At 37.3% G+C, this 20,974-nt stretch overlaps 1 protein-coding gene across 3 annotated transcripts in view; it reads left to right on the plus strand.

Annotated features, from left to right (window-relative positions):
- Positions 1–20,974, plus strand: part of CENPI (centromere protein I) — a 76,854-nt gene that overhangs the window by 9,081 nt on the left and 46,799 nt on the right. For all 3 annotated transcript variants that reach the window (XM_072743434.1, XM_026006588.2, XM_072743433.1), the window contains exons 6-12: positions 11,555–11,603; positions 11,871–11,917; positions 17,199–17,288; positions 17,818–17,946; positions 18,176–18,343; positions 18,485–18,605; positions 19,944–20,035. In XM_072743434.1, coding sequence (XP_072599535.1) covers positions 11,555–11,603; positions 11,871–11,917; positions 17,199–17,288; positions 17,818–17,946; positions 18,176–18,343; positions 18,485–18,605; positions 19,944–20,035 — 696 coding nt within the window. The remainder of the gene's footprint in view (positions 1–11,554; positions 11,604–11,870; positions 11,918–17,198; positions 17,289–17,817; positions 17,947–18,175; positions 18,344–18,484; positions 18,606–19,943; positions 20,036–20,974) is intronic.

The following is a 20,974-nucleotide window of genomic DNA, read 5'->3' on the forward strand; positions in this document are numbered from 1 at the left end:
TGCATCAATCAAATGGTATGCTCTTATATATTGATGGACCATTTTTGCTTCAAAATGCCACATGATGTATTTTTCCTTATTTTAAAATACCTCAGATATATAGAAAAGTATAAAGTATAACATAATAAACACACTTGTACCTGTCTTTCATATTAATAAATATAACATTTTTACCATATTTGATTTATATCTTTTAAGAAAATAAAAATGTTACAGATTGAATTGACTCCACATTGGAGTCTCTGCTAATTTAGAGCAGTGGTTGCCAGATTTTCCCTTTAAAACCACTTCAGCACGGTCCTATGGGTCACTTATTCTACATTTTCTTGATTAACACAGCAAAAACCTCATCAGAATTAATGAGAAGGAGAGGATTGCTTTTGATGAGATGCCAGTGGACTGATTTTGATTAAATAGCATAATTATTCCCATTGAAAACATTAATAACTCTAAGAAATCAATCTACTACCCACCTAGAAGACTTTCAAGGGCCATCAGTAGTTCATATACCATGTGAATCATTCATTTAACCAAATTCCTCTTGCCTTTGGAAAGGAAATTCATTCATTGGTTTCATTTTCAAAAATTGATGTTTTCACTGTTTGTTGCATTGTATTAGGTGCTGTAGAAGATTCAAAGTTTTGGGGTGCTGAGTGGTTCTGTTGTTTAAGTGTCAGACTCTTGATCTCAGCTCAGGTCTTGATCTCAGGGTTGTGAGTTCAAGCCCCACATTGGAATCCACACCGGGTGTGGAGCCTACTTAAAAAAAAGTTAAAAAAAAAAAGTTTAGCAGAGAGTTTCTGCTAAACTGTAAACCTGTGATTAGAAAAAGCATCATAAATAAAGTATTTGGGAATCGAGCTTGGCCTTGAAGGTACAATAGGATTTGAGATTTGATGAAAGAAAATAATATATATATTTTAAAGATTTTATTTATTTATTCATAAGAAACAGAGAGAGAGAGACAGAGACACAGGCAGAGGGAGAAGCAGGCTCCATGCAGAGAGCCTGATGTGGGACTTGATCCCAGGACCTTGGGACCACGCTCTGAGCCGAAGGCAGACGCTCAACTGCTGAGCCACCCAAGCATCCTAAGAAAATAATATCTTATATGACAGGAATATTTCTTTTTTTTTTTTTAATTTTTTATTTATTTATGATAGTCACAGAGAGAGAGAGAGAGAGGCAGAGACACAGGCGGAGGGAGAAGCAGGCTCCATGCACCGGGAGCCCGATGTGGGATTCGATCCCGGGTCTCCAGGATCGCGCCCCGGGCCAAAGGCAGGCGCCAAACTGCTGCGCCACCCAGGGATCCCATGACAGGAATATTTCAAGCAAAGTTGTGAGCTGTGTAAATTTTGTTTTCAGAGACCTTAAATAGATGAAACTGACTTAATTACAGTTGTGTCAGGGAGTGATGGAAGGTAAGGCTGAAAAAGTTAGATAAAGGAAAGATTGTAGAGATCTTTGAAGGTGATGCTAAGGAATTTGGACTTTATCCTCTATCCAATGGGGAAATCACTGATAATTTTTGGGCAGAACATGTTGAAAGCAGAATTATAAAAGTTGTGTTTAGTAATGTCAAACAATATGAGTAAGCAAAGTGTTAAGAAGAATAGTTAGGAGACTAACATGATAATCCAGATATAACCATCATGAAGTTCTAGACTAGCAATTCTCAAATATGACCTGTGTACCCCTTGAGGCTCCCTGATCCAGGGGTTATGAGAGGTCAGAATTATTTTCATAGTAATATCAAGATTGTTACCTGCTATTTTCATTGAGTTGACTGACATTTGCACTGATGGTGCTAAAGTAACGGTGAATAAAACTGCTGGTGCCTTAGCAAATATCAGGCAGTGGGACCACACTGTATTAATGGTCATTTTATTCTTTGCTATAGTAAAAAACAAAAATGTTAGTTTCTCCAATGTCCCAAATGAAGCAGTAAAAATTAATACATTAATTTTATCAAATTTCAACCTTTGAGACATGTCTTTAATATTCTGTGTCTTGAAATAGAAAGTACAAATAAATCTGTATACTAAACTGCAGTTGTCCTCAGGAAAAGCACTTGTATCATTGAGTTGTGAGCTAAACTAGCTGCTTTCTTCATGGAATACCATTTTTACTTAAAAGAATGACTGACATATAAACTATGGTTATTCAGACATGGTTATTTGGCAGATATTTTCTCAAAAATGAAAAGCCAGCCTGTCATTTCAAAGAAAACAACTCACAGTGTTTTTTGCCAATGATAAGGTTTGAGCTTTCAAGTGAAAATTATGAGTATGGGGAAAATTTGTATCTACCACTGTGAACTTGACAGCTTCCCAATACTTAAACTTTTCTGATGAGATTGGTAACAATATAAATGAATGTGACTTTTAGATATTGTATAATGAAATGTGTCAATATTTGGAAGGTTGATATAACTCAATGAACCAATATTTTCCAGATGACCAAGTATGATGTTGTAAAATTATGCACGGGTAAAAGATCCATTCAAAGTGCAAGATATGGGCAGCCTGGGTGGCTCAGTGGTTTAGTGCTGCATCAGCCTAGGTGTGATCCTGTAGACCTGGGATTGAATCCCACGTCGGGCTCCCTGCATGGAAGCCTGCCTCTCCCTCTGCCTGTGTCTCTGCCTCTCTGTTTCTCTCTGTGTCTCTCATGAATAAATAAATAAAATCTTAAAAAAAAATAAAAAATAAAATTCTCAAGTTCTTTAAAAAAACTGCAAGATAGATCAATTTTTAAAAAAGATTTTATTTATTTATTCATGAGAGACGCAGAGAGAAACAGAGAGGCAGAGACACAGGCAGAGGGAGAGGCAGGCTCCATGCAGAAAGCCGATGTGGGACTCGATCCCGGGTCTCCAGGATCATGCCCTGGGCTGAAGGTGGCGCTAAACCACTGAGCCACCCGGGCTGCCCAAGATATATCAATTTTATGTGTGTGTGTGTGTGTGTGTGTACATATATATATATATATACATATATATATATGTATATATATTTATTTATTTAACACTTTCAGCAGACTTTAATTTTTAAACATTTTTTCAATAGTTTTTATATAGCAATGAATTGTATTGGAACAGTACAAACAGAGTTCATTGGTAAGGCTTCAGATTCTACATTGCAGCTAACCCTTAAGAGACTACTTATCAAGACTAATAAATACTTTATTGAAAAGGCTACTAAAATATTCCTTTTGTTCCAATTACATATCTGTGTGAGCTGGATTTTCTTCATGTACTTCAGTTAAAACAACAGGTTTAGTGCTAAAGTAGGGAATCTAGCTGTATCCAAATTTAAAAAGGTTTTATTTATTTATTCATGAGAGACAGAGAGAGAGAGGCAGAGACAAAGGCAGAGGGAGAAGCAGTCTTCATGCAGGGAGCCTGATGTAGGACTTGATCCCAGGACCCTGGGATCACAGATCATGACCAGAGCCAAAGGCAGACACTCAACCACTGAGCCATCCAGATGCCCCAGCTGTATCCTATTAAGTCAGAAACATCAAATAGAATTTAGAAATATAAAATTATGTCACTCTAGTCATTTTTGGGAAAACATAGTTGTTTTTCATAAGATATGTCATTTATGTTAATATGTAATCGCTTTATTTTTTAATGGATTAATAAACATTTTTAAGTTTCTCAGTTTTAATTTCTAATATGGTAAATATCTAGATATAATCCAGATAAACAAAAGCTCTTTGGGATCCTCTTATTTTAAGACTGTAAAGAGTCTCGAGACCAAAAAGTTTGAGAATTACTGTCCTAGTCTAAGGATGTGGCAGTGGGAATGAAATAATAATAATTTATTCATAGACACAGAGACAGAGGCAGAGACATAGGCAGAGGGAGAAGCAGGCTCCACGCAGGGAGCCCAATGTGGGACTCCATCCCAGGTCTCCAGGATCACACCCCAGGCTGCAGGCAGCGCCAAACCACTGTGCCACCGGGGCTGCCCAGATGATCCCAATTTTGTTGGCAACATCCAAAGAAAGCATCATAGTCAGGAGCCAGTCGAACATATTCTTTCTTCTCTCCATCAGGCCTGATCAAGGTGTTGATCTTGGCCACATCAATGTCATAGAGCTTCTTCACAGCCTGTTTGATCTGGTACTTACTGGCCTTGAAATTCACAATGAATACAAGTGTGTTGTTGTCTTCTATTTTCTTCATGGCTGACTCCGTAGTCGGGGAACTTGATGATGGCACAGTGATCATGCTTGTTTCTCCTGGGGGCTCTCTTTCGAGGATACTTGGACTGCCTTCAGAGACGCAGGGTCTTGGGTTGTGGGAATGTAGGTGATGTGCAGATCTTCTGTTTTTTGGGACTGTGCACGCCTTTCAGCACCACTTTCTTAGCTTTCAAAGCCTTTGCTTTAGCTTCGGTTTCGGGAGGGGCAGGGGCTTCCTTCTTTGCCTTTGGCGCCATCTTCGTGAAAGGGCTAGATTTTATTTTTAAATCCTGTTTTATGCTTTTTTCTTTAACCTGAAGAATTAGTTTATTTACCTGTGTAGTGATTATACATATAATAGGAGTAAATTCAAATATCTTATTTTGAGCTTTCTAAATGATCTACTGTTTTCCCTTCTTTCTCTCATTTTGGATTGATTGTGGTTTTCCTCCTATTTTTGTTTGAAAGTTAGTTATACATTCTGTGTATGTTCTTTTAGGTGTTATTGTACCTATTTTTAACATGCATATTTAGTGTAAAAGTGTACAACAGTGTCACTCGTCTTGCTATTTTTCTTTTGGCAAATATAGTTATTTTTCATAGAATATGTTATTTATTTTACCATGTAATGGTATATTATTTTTTAATGAATTAATAAGCATTTAAAATTTTCTCAGTTTTATTTTATTTATTTAAGGTTTTTATTTATTTATTTGAGACAGAGTGACAGAGAGCACAAACAGATGGAGGGGCAAAGGGAGAGGGAGAAGCAGGCTCCCCACTGAGCAGAGAGCCCGATATGGGGCTCTATCCAGGACCTTGGGATCATGACCTGAGCTGAAGGCAGATGCTTAACTGACTGAGCCACCCAGGCGCCCCTCAGTTTTAATTGCCAATATGGTTTTTCTTAGAGTCTAAAGGTAACCAGTATCTTTACCTTCTTTTTAAATGAGGCAAAGACCTTAGAATGCTTTAGCTCTGATCATAGCCCTCCTAGATTATATACTATTATCTGGTTTTAGTTCTAGCTTGTTCTTCTCCATTCTTCACATACATGTGAAGTAGGCATTGTTATTATCTTCACAGTTGACTTTTGTTGTTGTTGTTAAAGATTTTATTTATTTATTCAGAGACATATGAGACAGAGAGAGAGAGAAGCAGAGACACAGGTAGAGGGAAGAGAAGCAGGCTCTGTGCAAGGCAGACCCTCAACCACTGAGCCACCCAGGTGTCCCAAACATTTGTTTGAATTTGCCCACATAGGGGCACTTGATGGGATGAGCACTGGGTTTTATGCTATATGTTGGCAAATTGAACTCCAATAAAAAAAAATTTGCCCACATACTTACCTCATGCTCACCATTTGTTTTTGCATCTCAGACCTCCAATCTGAGATCATTTTCCTGTGTAGAAATGTATCCTTTAGAATATTCTTTCAGTGAGAATCTTTTGATAGTAAATTGTCTTTGTTTGAAAATGTCTTTACATTGCTCTTGTTCTTGAAAGTTGGTTTTGCTGTGTGTAAAACTAGGGTAACAGTTAAATTCTCTCAGGACATTGACAGTATTCCATTGGCTCCTTTCCATTGCTGAGTCAGTCTAATTGTAATCTGTCATTTCTTCTTTTCATTTTGGATAAGTTTTTTTTAAAGATTTTATTTATTCATTCATGAGAGACACACAGAGAGAGGCAGAGACACAGGCCGAGAGAGAAGCAGGCTCCATGCAGGGAGCCTGATGTGGGACTCAATCCCGGGACTCCAGGATCATGCCCTGGGCCGAGGGCAGATGCTCAACCGCTGAGCCACCCACACATCCCACACTTTGTATACTTTTAAAGAAGAGTTTTATTGAGATATAATTCACATATCATACAGTCTACCCACTCAAGGCATACAATTCACTGGTTTTTAGTATGTTCACAGATATGTGCAACCATGAGAATAGTCCATTTTAGGACATTTTCATCACCTCAAAAATCCCATACCTATTAGCATTCCCTCATCTTCCTATTCAGGGATTCTTCAATAATTCCTTGTTTTTTAAAAGATTTTATTTATTTATCCATAAGAGAGGCAGAGGGAGAAGCAGGCTTCATGCAGGGAGCCTGACATGGGACTCGATCCCAGGACCCCAGGATCACGCCCTGGGCCAAAGGTGGCGCCAAACTGCTGAGCCACTCGGGCTGCCCACCTCAATAATTCCTAATCTATTTTTTGTCTTTAAAGTTTTGTCTATTTTTAGGACACCTGGGTGGCTCAGGGGTTAACCACCTGCCTTCGGTCCAGGGCATGATCCTGGAGTCCTGGGATTGAGTCCTGTATCGGGCTCCCTGCATGGAACCTGCTTCTCTCTCCACCTATGTCTCTGCCTCTCTCTCTCTCTCTCTCTCTGTGTGTGTGTGTCTCTCATGAATAAGTAAATAAAGTTTTGCCTATTTTTAAATCTATTTTCTGTTTTCAGAGATGTGCCTATTTTGGACATCTCATATAAATGAAATCCTATATGGTCTTTTATGATTGGCTTCTTTTACTTAGCATAATGTTTTCAAGGTTTATCCATATTGTAGCACGTGTCAGTGCTTCATTTTTTAACCTGTTATATTTTTTCATAACTTAAAATTTACCACTTTAATTATTTTTAAGTGTATAATTCATTAGCATTAATTGTGTCACTACTGTTTCCAAATTTTTTCTTTATCCTAAATGGAAACTCTACTCATTAAACAGTAACTACACATTCCTCCTCCCTCGAAGCCTCTGGTAACTGATAATCTACTTTATGTCTCTGAATTTGCTAATTCTAGGTGCCTCCTATAAGTGGAATCATACAATTTTTTTATCTGGTTTCCTTCACTTAGTGTAATGTCTTAAAGTTTCATCCAACTTATAGCATGTGTCAGATTTTCATTAATTTTTATGACCGGATAATACTCCATTGTATGTATATACCACATTTTCTTCATCTGTTTACTCATTGATGGACTCTTGGGTTGTTTCCACCTTTTGGCTAATGTGAATAATGCTGCAATGAATATTGGCATATAAGTATTCAAGTCCCTGCTTTCAGTTCTTTTGTATATATATATCTAGGAGTGGAGTTGCTGTATTATATATTAATTCTATGTTTAGAATTTTGAGGACTCGCCAAACTGTTTTCTATAGTTTGGACCTTTTTATGTTCCCACTAGCAGTGTATGAGGGTTCCAGTTTCATCACATCCTCACGAACACATGTTATTTGTCTGACTTTTGGACTACAGCAATCCTACTGAATGTAAAGTGGTATTTCATTTTGGTTTTTGTTTGCATTTCTATAATGATTAGTGGTGTTGAACATCTTTTCATGTGCTAATTGGCCATTTATGTATCTTTTTTGGAGAAATCCTTTGCCAATTTTTTAAATTGGGTTATCTTTATTACTGGGTTGTAAGCGTTCTTTCTGTATTTTTGGTACAAATCTCCAATCTGGTTTTTCTGGGAAGTACAACTAAGGTAGAAGCACTCTAAATTCTTCACTTGAGGTTTTCCAGGTCATACCACTAGTGTAAGTTCAAGCTGTAGACCTATATAGGACTGGTTTGTGGTTGCATATTATTTGGAGAGGCTTTATTTTCCTTTCATCCAAATTCAAGACTAAAACAGACAAGTTTACTTGCTGTCCCCTTCAGCACAGTGGGGTTTGTTTTTATTTCATATCCATACACTTAAGATGTAGCTATTGAAGTTCTGAGGTTTTTAAAATATTTAATTTATTTATTTGATAAAGAGAGAGAGAGAGAGAGAGAGATAGTAAGAGCCTGAGCAGGGGGAGAGGGGTCAGGGGAGAGGAGAGGGAGTAGGAGAAGCAGGTTCCCTACTGAGCAGGGAGCCTGATGTGAGGCTTGATACCAGGACCCTGAGATCATGACCCAAGCTGAAGGCAGTCACTTAACAGCCACCCAGGTACCTCTATTCCCAGTTTTCTAATTGATCCCTTGCATAGTCCATACTTTGAGTGGGCCCTCAGCTTTACCATCTCCTACCTGGTTCCTACCTCCCTTTGTAGCTATTAAAGTTATAAGTTCAAGATTTTTAAGGTTTGGCAGAAATCTTGGGGAGAGAGCTTGTTCAGTATTCAATGTTTCCTCTTAAACTTTGTTTTTGGGAATTGCAGTTTCTTTGCTTTCATGCCAGCTCAGAAATGTACTTAAACAGCTGGATACAACGTAAGGAAACATTGTTGAGTTGGCAAGAAAGCAGGCAGGATCATTAAGGGTATCTAATATATAATGTTTCTATGAATGGTAATCAGGTTATTGGAGTTGAGAAGGTCAATAAGCTTTAAGGCCAAGATGATTTGTTGATGTAAACATTAAAATATTCTGGCATGTTATTGGGAATACGGTTGGAGTGGAAGACTGAATCAGATGCCTAAGTCTTCTGTGAACTTTTGGAAGTTAATAAGAGGTTAGTAGTGAATATAGGTAAGTTGGAGATAGTGAGGTTGGATGAACTAAATGTCAAGGAAGTCTCTGTATAAGAATGAAAGAGTTGTACCTTGAAGTAACAAGAGAAAGTAAGAATGCTCATCCCTCTTGCTTTCTCTGTGGTACATAGGAGTGGATGAATAATTAGTATGACTCCCCCTTACCTTTGACCTCTCTCTTAACCTTATATTGTTTTTATTCATAAACCAACCAAATTGTAAAATAAATGAATTCTATGTTTAAACATACTTTGTAAAAAGTTAAAAATACTAAAACATGCTTTCCCCTTTCTTGTAATAGATTAATAGACTGAGACTGAATTCTTCCAGGCAGGAGCTGAGCCTTTTACAAACCAACAATTTAGTAACACTGTTCATAGCACATAGAATGTAAACTTGATAAGAACAGGCTTTTTTGGTCTGTTTTGGACACTGCTCAATAAATATTTGTTTCATGAATGAATGAGTGAATGAATAGAAGGTACTCATAAATATTTGTCAAATCAATTGTAGTATACTTGAGTAGTTTCATGATATTGATGGGTTTCTTGCTCATCTTGGCAAGAGGGAAGGGGATCTACTTTTTTTTCCTTTTTTCTGTATCTTTTTTTTTTTTTTTAAGATTTTATCCATTCATAAGAGACACACACACAGAGGCAGAGACATAGGCAGAGGGAGAAGCAGGCTCCTCACAGGGAGCCTGATGCGGGACTTGATCCCCAGACCTCAGGATCACAACCTGAGCCAAAGGCAGATGCTCAACCACTGAGCCACCCAGGCGTCCCTCCCTTTTTGTCTCTTAAAAATATTTATTGAAGTATGATATACGTAGAGAAAATAACCTATATCATAAGTGATGAGCTCAATTAATTTTCATAAACTGACCAAATTTGTGTAAATATCACCCAGATCAAGAAATAAGGAACCTAACTTTTAAAAGCATTACTTCAACAAGTCATTTTCATATAATTTGATGGGAGCCTGACTCCTTAGTGACTCAAGAGGCAAGTGGTTACTATTTGTCAGAAAGGCATTTGTAAAATCTTAGATACATAAGAGTTTTTCCTTTCTAGATGTGATTAAAAGAGAATATCAGATCTACTATAATGCTGGGGCCTAGAGCAAGTGATTGTGTGACGCTCATTTTATACCCAGCATGACAAATTGTGTTGCTGATATTTTATATCCTAGGGATGTGAGGTGCTGACTTTTTTACTGAAAGTTACTGTACTTTGTGTAGGATATATCAGACTTGGTCATAGTATGTCTTCTTTCCTTAAAAAAAATCCTGTATCTAAATTCATACTTCTTAAAAGTATGTCCAGAATCTGAACCTATTTCTAAGTAGAGGATAGGCAATATGGAATGCTGTACTTTAGACTTTACAGTTTAGATTCATGATTACCAAATGCAAATTTGTTTAGAGAAAATCTTTGCTTTTGTTGTCTTATCTAGTTCCATTACATAATTTACTTTTTTGATTTCCTAATATTTGAAGCAAGTGTTAGCAAATTTTTTCATAAAGTGCCAGGTACTAAATATATAGGTGTAAGGGCCATACTGTCTCTCTCACAACTGCTCACTCTGCTGGTGTACTGTGAAAGCAGCTATAGACAATATATAAACAAATGACTGTGGCAGTGTTCCAATAAAAGTTTATTTATAATAACCAGTGGTGAGCTGGATTTGACTTGCAGGTTGTTGTTTACTCATCTCTGTGATAGATTATTTCCTTGTTCGATAAACAGATGTTCTTAATTTAATGATTTCCAATTTATGGAGTCTTTTTCTTTTATGTTTTATTTTGTGGCTATAATTTTATTTTCTTTTCTGAAAGAAAAAAAATGCCACTCTGGCATAAAGATTTTCTTTTTTTTTTTTTTAAATGTTTAGAGAGAGCTCTTTTTTTTTTTTATGATAGTCACAGAGAGAGAGAGAGGGGCAGAGACGCAGGCGGAGGGAGAAGCAGGCTTCATGCACCGGGAGCCTGATGTGGGATTCGATCTCGGGTCTCCAGGATCGCGCCCTGGGCCAAAGGCAGGCGCCAAACCGCTGCGCCACCCAGGGATCCCGCATAAAGATTTTCTCCTATGGTTTCTTCTAGAACAGGTTGTGGCAAACTTTCCTGTAAAGGGCCAGATAGTAAATATTTTAGGGTATGTGGGCCATAAAGTCTCTGTCGGAACTACTCAGCTCTGCTATTGTAGTGAGAAAGCAGCTATAAATAATTCATAAATGAATGTGCATGGCTATGTTCTAATAAAGCTTGATTTACTAAAACATATGAACTATAGTTTGCTGATCCCTGGTCTAGAATAAAACCTGAACAAGTGGACCCTCAAAATGAGATGGTATAAAGGAACCATTCATTCAATAACTTCTGTAACAAATTTATTGAGTGTATGCTATTTGCTAAACAGAGCTAAGTGGTTAATTAAATTAACCACTCCTTATGTCCACTCCTTAGAATATTAAGATCATTGAAAATGATCATTTGAAGACCAAACAACATGGGAAAATGATTTTAAGTGGGGAATCAAGATAAAAGTTTTAAGTTTGTATCTTAATAAATATGGACTGGAAAGAAGACATGAATTTTTGTTAGGTAGGAGGATCTTTTTCTGTTTTTCTTTTTTTTTCTTTTTCTGTTTTTCAAATTGTCTGCAGTGTTTCTGTATTCCAAAAGTACTTAAAAATGGTATAATGAGATACCAATTAACACTATTGGTTTTTACTACTATTTTGTCATATGAAAAAGGAAAGCTTTAGAACTATTGTTCAATGAAATCCTTTTTACTTTTAATCAGTCTAAGATTGACATTCGAGGAAAATGTGTTGCCACTCTGTTCAAGATATATTGTCATTTCTCTTTTAAAAATTTTTATATTTTAACAGTGCCCTTATGCCTGCCATTTGTTATATTTACTTACCAAAAAAGAGAATGGTGAGTATTTTATTCCAGTTGTATTACAATTATTCTGTGGAATTAGCATTTGTATTGGCCTTTATAAAGCTAACTAGTAGTATTAGTTCTATGACAAGATTTTGTGGGACTTGTTTGTTAATACTTTTATCTTAGAGCATCTGCTTACTGTTTTAACTGAACAAGATGTTTATATTTTTGCTGTGTTGTAAGAAGATGCTTGTATGAGCCACATGATTCGTTTTAATTCTGAACCCCATTCATTGTACTTTTCTTTACCTTTTCTAGTCAAACCATTTCGTGTGAGAAAACTGCTTGATCTTCAGGCCAAAATGGTGAGTACTGAAAAGCCCTAAAATTGGTACTTTGTGTTAGGTACCGAACTGGGCTTTGGGGATATAAAATTAAATGAGTCATGATCTTCAAGGAACTTACTGTCTGGGGAGCTTAGTCAATAAAATAAAAAATCAGAATAAGACTGGGGTCAAGGAGGAGTGATGATGCTTGAGAGAAATTTTAAGAGATTAATAGGAATTGCCTGGGCCAAGAAGGAAGAGAAGGGTACCTCGGCAGAGGGAACAGCATAAGCAAAGACATGTAGATGGCAAATAGCAAAACTGTTTAGGGAACTGGGTTGCTAAGGCTAGAAACTAAGTGTTGAGGAGTAGTCAAAAATTACCACTCTATTAAAGTAAAATGGCTGGTTTGTGTTTTTGGTTATATTTTTGTGGATGTGATCTAGGAAAGCATTCCTTTCTGGACACATAAACTTCAGTATATTCTCTGACCATTATCTCTGTCCTTACAGTTCTCTTGTATTGTTATTTCCACTACACTTGTCTGGTAATAGAAGTCTGTGTAGCTTTGGATATAAAACAATAGGAAGTTATAGTGTCTATTCTAACTGCTGAAGCCCTGCATGATTTACCTAAAGGCATTCAAATTTAATGAAAAACACAAACACGTGCACATTCATGCTTCTCCAGTGTGAGGTTTCCTGTTAGTACAATTCAATGATTGTTCTTGTTTTACACTCTGTTTTGGTTCTATCAGTTCAATATCTTCTCTTAGTTTTCTGAAGATATTAATGATCATGTTTCTGTCCAAATGGAGTTTTATTTCACAATAATATAAATTGTGAAAAAGTACATTTTCCCACATTAACAGCAAAGCCTTTCAAAGGAATACGAAAATTCTTAGCATAAATAAGATCTTACTGATTTGTATTAACTGAAACAACAGCATATGTTCAAGTTTAGAGAATAATTTAGTACATGATTGTATAAAAATTTTATTTTATTTTTATTTATTTAGTATAAAAATTTTGTTTTTAGTATAAAAAATTTAAATACAGACATTAAATGTATGGCTTCATTGATAACAGTTTAAATAGTACATTATTAAATTATTCCATTATCAATGCCTATTTATATATACATATTTTTTATTTTATTTTATTATTTTTTTGTATATTTTTTTATTGGAGTTCAATTTGCCAACATAGCATAACACCCAGTGCTCATCCCATCAAGTGCCCCCCTCAGTGCCTGTCACCCAGTCACCCCATACCCCCACCCACCTCCCCTTTCACTACCCCTTGTTCATTTCCCAGAGTTAGGAGTCTCTCATGTTCTGTCATCCTCACTGATATTTTCACTCATTTTCTCTCCTTTCCCCTTTATTCCCTTTCACTATTTTTTATATTCCCCAAATGAATGAGACCATATAATGTTTGTCCTTCTCCGATTGACTTATTTCACTCAGCATAATACCCTCCAGTTCCATCCCCGTTGAAGCAAATGGTGGGTATTTGTCATTTCTAATGGCTGAGTAATATTCCATTGTATACGTAGACCACATCTTTATCCACTCATCTTTCGATGGACACCGAGGCTCCTTCCACAGTTTGGCTATTGTGGACATTGCTGCTGTAAACATTGGGGTGCAGATGTCCTGCCATTTCACTGCATCTGTATCTTTGACAATGCCCATTTATAAAGATGTATTATTTTTTTAAGATTTTTAAATTCATTTGAACGAGAAAGCGTGTGAAAGAGTGAAAGCATGAGCAGGCAGGAGGGGCAGAGGGAGCAAGAGAAGCAGATTCCCCACTGAGCAGGGAGCCTGCCTTGGAGTTCAGTCGTAGGACCCTGGTATTGTAACCTGAGCCGAAGGCAGACATTTAACTGACTGAGCTACCCAGGTGCCCCCATAAAGATGCATTTGTAGGGATCCCTGGGTGACGCAGCGGTTTGGCGCCTGCTTTTGGCCCAGGGCAGGATCCTGGAGACCCGGGATCGAATCCCACATCGGGCTCCCGGTGCATGGAGCCTGCTTCTCCCTCTGCCTGTGTCTCTGCCTCTCTCTCTCTCTGACTATCATTAAATAAATAAATAAATAAATAAATAAATAAATAAATAAATTAAATTAAATTAAATTAAATTAAATTAAATTAAATTAAATTTAAAAAAGATGCATTTATATTTGTTTTTGATTAGCTGAATTTTGGTCAAGTCGAGTATAGTGGAAGGCATACACCAAGAAGGCATACACCAAGAAGGCATAGTGTGCTTACATGTAACCCAACATGTATAATGGTAACAGGCATAATCTGCGTGTTGGAACAAATAAATTGAATATATGAAATTCTGACACCTGCAAAGGCATGTATCCCCTCTATACATCCATGAAGGAAACAAAATACAGAAACTGTCTTTCTGGTGGCAACCATGAATGATGGGAAATGGAGCAGGCATGTTGTTGTCATATATACACCAGGCACTGTTAGACCAGTCTTTGGAACAGAGTTGGGGAGTTAGGTCTTGTCTGAGGGTTGATAAGGATGGTTTCTAGAATTTTCTCCTCTGCTAGGCATGAGCCTATCTGACCTGGACTATGGTTTTTTCCCTATTTCCAGCTTTGTCTCTGTTTCCTCAGAGTTCCTTTCTTTAGTTAGTTTGGTCTTTCACAGTAGAGGCTTTTCTCAAATGCCTGGCAAACCTTGTTTGTCCGTATTTAATAGGAAAGAACTAAAATGGTGATTGGAAACTTTTGCATGTGAGCAGGACTTGCTTATTGTTGGATCTTGATGTTTTGTTGGGGAGCCTCACAGATGGCTATGTCACTTTTCCCAGAGAGAAATTCTCTTGTCTTCTGCCTAGGGGGTTGTATTGGGCTTCTCTAGAGAAATGGAACCAATAGGATGTGTGTATAGATAAATAGAAAGATATTTATTCATTTTTTAAAGAGATTTTATTTATTCATGAGAGACACACACAAAGAGAGAGAGAGAGAGAGGCAGAGACACAGGCAGAGAGAGAAGCAGGCTCCATGCAGAGAGCCTGATGTGGAACTCTATCCTGGGTCTCCAGGATCAGGCCCTGGGCTGAAGGCAGCGCTAAACCGCTGAGCCACCTGGGCTGCCCTAGAAAGATATTTATTATAAGGAATTGACTTGCATGATTATGAAGCTAGCAAGTTTATAATTGGGGGAGCTGGCAGGTTGGAGACCTTGGAGAGCTGATGTTTTACTTTGAGTCCAAAGGCAGTCTGCTGTAGAACCAGAAAGAGCTGCTGTTACAGATAAAGTCTTGTAGGTAGGCTGCTGGAGAATTCTCTCCTGCTTTGGAGGAGGCTGGTCTTTTTGTTTTATGAGAGCCTTCAACGGATTGAATGAGGGCCACCCACATTATGGAGGGTAGTCTATTCAAAGTCCACCAATTTAAATGTTAATCTCATCTAAAACACTCTCACAGAAGCACCCAAAATAATCTTTGACTAAATATCTGGGCACTCTGTGGCCCAGCCAACTTGACACATAAAATTAACCATCATGGGTTATAAACTTGGCTACTAACACTCTGGGATATAAGCAGTGGAAGGGTGAGGAAGGGTCCTGGTACCCTTCCTCAGCTGTGCTTGTTGTCTAAACTCAGTTTCATCTTCAGAAGTAAAACCTTCATGTTAGTGTGGTGAAGGAATTTGGGGCTCTAACTGCTTCTTACGTAGGTTTTCAACCAATCCTGTTTTTTGTCCTTCTTGTAGTTCTGCTACCTCCACTTTTCAGAGGTATCTGGTCCCTCAAATTCCTGAGCCTTTTAGAGAATTCTCAAACATGAATCTGCTGCTTTTAAGCCTTTTTCTGTTGCTACCTTAGGTTTTATTTTCTGTTTTGTTAAGTTGGTTACTATTTGTCCAGTTTTGTTCTGGGTTCCAAAATCTTACTGGGATCTCTCATTTGTTGTTGTGTCCTCACTTATTCATTTGATCTTGTGCTTTTTGCCTTTTTTATGCTATTACTTTTCAGTGGGGCTTTGGGGGGACCCAGAGTTATATACGTTCAATATGCCGTGTTTAACTGGCATTCTTTTTAAAAAAGAAGAGAGTGTTAACTTTTTAACAACCAAGATATGTTTAGTTAACTAGACAATAAGTTTTAAAGGTCTCTCCTCTACTAAATATTTGCTCTATCAAAAAACATTCCAACTCAAAGCAATCACTGATACTAATTGACAATGAATACAGCGATTGGAAGATTTAAGATGTAATAAATCTTTAAAAAAGGAATACTGTATTTCTAAGTTCCATTTTCTGCCTTTAGAAATTTTTTTAAAAGATTTTATTTATTAATTCATGAGAGACACAGAGAGAGAGAGGAGCAGAGACACAGGCAGAGGGAGAAGCAGGCTCCATGCAGGGAGCTCGATGTGGGACTCAATCCCGGGACTCCAGGATCACACCCTGGGCAAAAGGCAGGCACTAAACCACTGAGTCACCCAGGGATTCCCTATTTTCTTAGAATTAATTTTAGTGGTATGCTTCTCTGGATAGCCAGATATAATTAACATAAATATCCAGCAGTAATGACTTTTATCATTATAAAATTAATGTTTATTTTATTTATTTTTTTTAAAGGTTTTTTTTTTTTTATGATAGTCACACACAGAGAGAGAGAGAGGCAGAGACACAGGCAGAGGGAGAAGCAGGCTCCATGCACCGGGAGCCCGACGTGGGATTCAATCCTGGGTCTCCAGGATCGCGCCCTGGGCCAAAGACAGGCGCTAAACCACCGCGCCACCCAGGGATCCCAAAATTAATGTTTATGTTAAGACTTTGTCTTAGTTATACTAAGCTGCTTGACTATTGCATACCAGTTGTTGGATTTCCTAGTTAATTTTCCAGGGATTGTGATAATAAGATATTAATATTTCCTTTGCCCTGTTTTCCTAGCTTCCCTTTTTGTTTTCCTCCCTTTCTGTTGAAATTAACAATGAATCAACTTTGAGTCCTGAGTATGCTACCTGTGAAAGTAAGCCATGCTAGCGGGTACAACTGGTAGACCTAAGGCATGGGCAGAGAAGAGGAGAGAAAATATAAGGAAGAAGTAAAATAGGAGAAAAGGTCATAAAAGAGAAGTCCACAGGCTGGCAAGGGTAGTTTTATGACAGTTGATTTAAATGTCTGGTTAATTATTTTTTAATTTCCTATTGCATCTTCCTGTAGCTGTATCACATAGTAAAATTCGGGTCTGAGTACATGTTTAATCTGTTTATTTTGTCATTACTTTTCTTCCTTACTCCATAGGATTCAAAATTGAAAATTCTTATTTCATTTCAGGGAATGCAGCCTCATCTTCAGGCTTTGTTGTCACTGTATAAGTTCTTTGCTCCTACTTTGATTTCTGTCTCTTTGCCGGCGAGGAAGAAGGTAAGGGATTAAGGAGTGAAAAGTCATATTGAGATTGAAATATGTTTTTTTGTTAAATTAATTTGCAGATTTGAACTGAAATGTTTATAGCATTACTGTTTTTTTTTAAGATTTTATTTATTTATTCATGAGAGAGAGAGAGAGAAAGAGAGGCAGAGACACAGGCAGATGGAGAAGCAGGCCCCATGCAAGGAGCCCGACGTGGGACTTGATCCCGGGTCTCCAGGATCAGGTCCTGGGCTGAAGGCAGTGCTAAACCGCTGAGCCACCCGGGCTGCCCAGCATTACTGTTTTAAGAGCTAGTATTGTGGCACTATTTCTGGAAAGTTTTTTTAGGGGTTGGCACTTTGTTTTGGTTCTTTTTAATGTATTTAATAGATTCTTGATCAGAAAAAAAGACCTTCATGGATTTGCACGGCTATAAAATGTTTCATAATTAATATTCTTTCAATTAATGTAGAGTTTGGGATTTTATATTGCTTTGGGTTATGGTTATCTACACATGTACTTTAATACAATTTTTTTATAGATCTATTTTAAGAATTCAGAGAATCTGTGGAAGACCGCTCTACTTGCTGTGAAGCAAAGGAATCAGGGACCCCCTCCTGAGCCTCTAAAGTTGATGTTAGGTCCTGCTAAGGTCCGTCCTGTAAAAAGAGTAAGTATTGAAAACCCAAAAAGATTTGCGCAACTTCCTTTTCTTAAATACAAACATTAACCACTCAGATATTTGAAGAAATTACAGATATTTAAAGATATTTTAATTGCCCAGGATTCTATGCAAATCACATTCAGACTTCATTAATTGAATCATCTCAGCAATTGCTTTTACATTTAGTTTGTAGTCTGTTTAGTCCATTGATTGTTTTATTGTGTTTCTTCTTTAGAAATGGAATTCTTACTCAGTTATACCAGTGCTAAATTCTAGTGGCTGCAGTAAAGAATGTGGGAAAAAAGGGATGATTCTATCTAATTATCTCAGTAGCCGTGAATTGTTTCCACTAGAACAGCTCAAAAGCTTCCCTCAACTCTTAAAGAACATCCATTGCTTAGAGGTATGTGACTTGACCATGTGCTTATCTGTATTTTCCGTTTGATCTTCATAGCCTTTATTTTTGTTATATATGCTTTCTGATGATTTCCTTGTTGCTATAACCTACTTTTCATATATTTAGTTGACTGTTCTCTCTTTGCAGCTGCCTTCTCAGATGGGTGCAGTGTTGAACAATTCTCTGTTACTTCACTATATTAACTGTGTCAAAGACGAGTCTATCTTACTGAGGCTCTATCACTGGTTGAGTCAAACATTACAAGAAGGTAAAAATTGATCCTTAAAAGCATTAGGTGAATGAGGAAGGAACAAGATAGTTCATATCTTTTATAAGGGTGACAAATTCTAAATAGAAGGAGCCTTCGTATGCTGTAACTATTTCTCTGATAATCATATATTCAGAGCTGGTATACTTCCCTTGTAATTTTGGGAGACAGTAAGAAAGGAGATGTGTTGTTAAGGAAATATTGCTGGATGGCCACCCAAACTCTCTGGGTGGCTCCATTTTGATGACCATCACAATCCAAACCCTCTTTGTCTGTATCTGTCCAGAAATTTGCTATTCAGGCCCCCAAATCATCATATTAATGCTAACCCATATTCAAAGAGGGCTAATATAGAAGTCAGAATATCAACTTACTATTTCATCATAGAAGTAATTCTTCTTGGTGACCAAAGTATTCATGTCTGTCAACAACAATGTCTCCTCTCTGCTGCCAGTATAGATGGGAGCCAAATTAGTCATTAGAAGATTTCTTAATTACAGATTTGAAGGAAAAAGCAATAAGGAAGTTTTTCATCCAGGCCATAGTAAATAAAGCCTGATCATTTCATTCCTCTAAGGGGATCAGTTTCTCTGGAAATCATATTTCTGTTGACCAGACTGTTTCTTTCCTGGGTAAGCAACTCCTGACTCTTTAGGTATTTAAAGTTGGTTTTAGTCGGTTCCAGGCTAACTCCTTTTCCTGCTCATTTTTTCCTTAGATAGGATATGATATAATTAGATTACCACTTACTAAAGTTCTACCACTCTGATATTATCCCCAGCTCACCCTAGTTGAAGTTTGGGGTATTCTCAAATATTTATTTATTTATTTATTTTATTTTTTTAAATTTATTCATAGACACAGAGAGTGGCAGAGACACAGGCAGAGGGAGAAGCAGGCTCCATGCAGGGAGCCCGATGTGGGACTCCATCCCGGGTCTCCAGGATCACACCCCAGGCTGCAGGCGGTGCCAAACTGCTGCGCCGCTGGGGCTGCCCTATTCTCAAACTTTTAATTCATACATGCATAGTCTCTTGGACTACTATGTGACTTATGCTAATCACATATATTATATGTCAATTTTACTAGTTTATTTTTCACTATATAAGCTTTCTCTATATCATGAAATTTTTTTTTTTTATATCATGAAATTTTTGAAGAGCCTCTCACTGTCACTTCCACATACCTGTTACAGTCTGCAGTGCCAGTTAGTTAGGTATATAAGACTGATTACTTGTTTATATTTGTCATTTGTCACTTTAGAGTAGTGTTAATTATGTTTCATATAGATTTTATTGTCATGCAACCAGATGCTTATATTTAATATTTCTGTTCCAGAGTGTATTTGGTACAAGGTGAATAATTTTGAACATGAGAAAGAATTTGCCAACTTCCTGGCCACTATCAACAGGGCACAGTGCTTCTTACAAGTAAGATTTCACTTTCTTCATATACACTCCAGCATTTTTTACTAAAATTCATTGAGATATACAGTGAATACCTTTTCTTTAGTGCTCAGCATCATTTGTAAACAGTATTTGCTCAATTAAAAACTCATTATAGAGTTGAGTTGATGTTTATTTCTATACTGTTGGATTTGAAGAAATCATTTGTCAAATTAGAGAGAAAGGCCTATAATTTAAGAGAACAAACTGAATATGTAATTGAATGAATTCAACTAATTGAATTAGCTGGTAAGATAGATCTCATAGGATTACCAATTGTGTTCTCATAATTAACAAATATATTTTAATGTTCTAGCCAATTAATTATTTGACATACATAAGTAACCCTAGTTGTACTTTAGGCTGCAGCTCAATTATCAGTACCATGAAGAAGCCTATACTCATCACCCTAGTCTGGTTTATTTATTTATTTTTTTTAAAAGATTTTTTTTTGTTTTTTTTTTTTTTATTATTTATTTATGATAGTCATACAGAGAGAGAGAGAGAGGCAGAGACATAGGCAGAGGGAGAAGCAGGCTCCATGCACTGGGAGCCTGATGTGGGATTTGATCCCGGGTCTCCAGGATCGCGCCCTGGGCCAAAGGCAGGCGCCAAACCGCTGCGCCACCCAGGGATCCCCCTAGTCTGGTTTAGATGTTTGTTTTATGTGCTTCCTTAATTCACTGTGTTTACCTGTATCATGGCACTTTCAGCATCTGTTTTTCCACACGTTATGAGCTTCCAGGCCTTGGGAACCATGTCTAATTTGTCTTTTTTAAAAGATTTTATTTATTTATTCATTCATGAAAGGCAGAGAGAGAGAGAGAGAGAGAGACAGAGACATAGGCAGAAGGAGAAGCAGGCTCTATGCCGGCAGCCTGATGTGGGACTTGATCCCGGGTCTCCAGGATCATGCCCTAGGCC

The sequence above is a fragment of the Vulpes vulpes genome, chromosome X (assembly GCF_048418805.1).
Source record: "Vulpes vulpes isolate BD-2025 chromosome X, VulVul3, whole genome shotgun sequence".
Classification (NCBI taxonomy): domain Eukaryota; kingdom Metazoa; phylum Chordata; class Mammalia; order Carnivora; family Canidae; genus Vulpes; species Vulpes vulpes.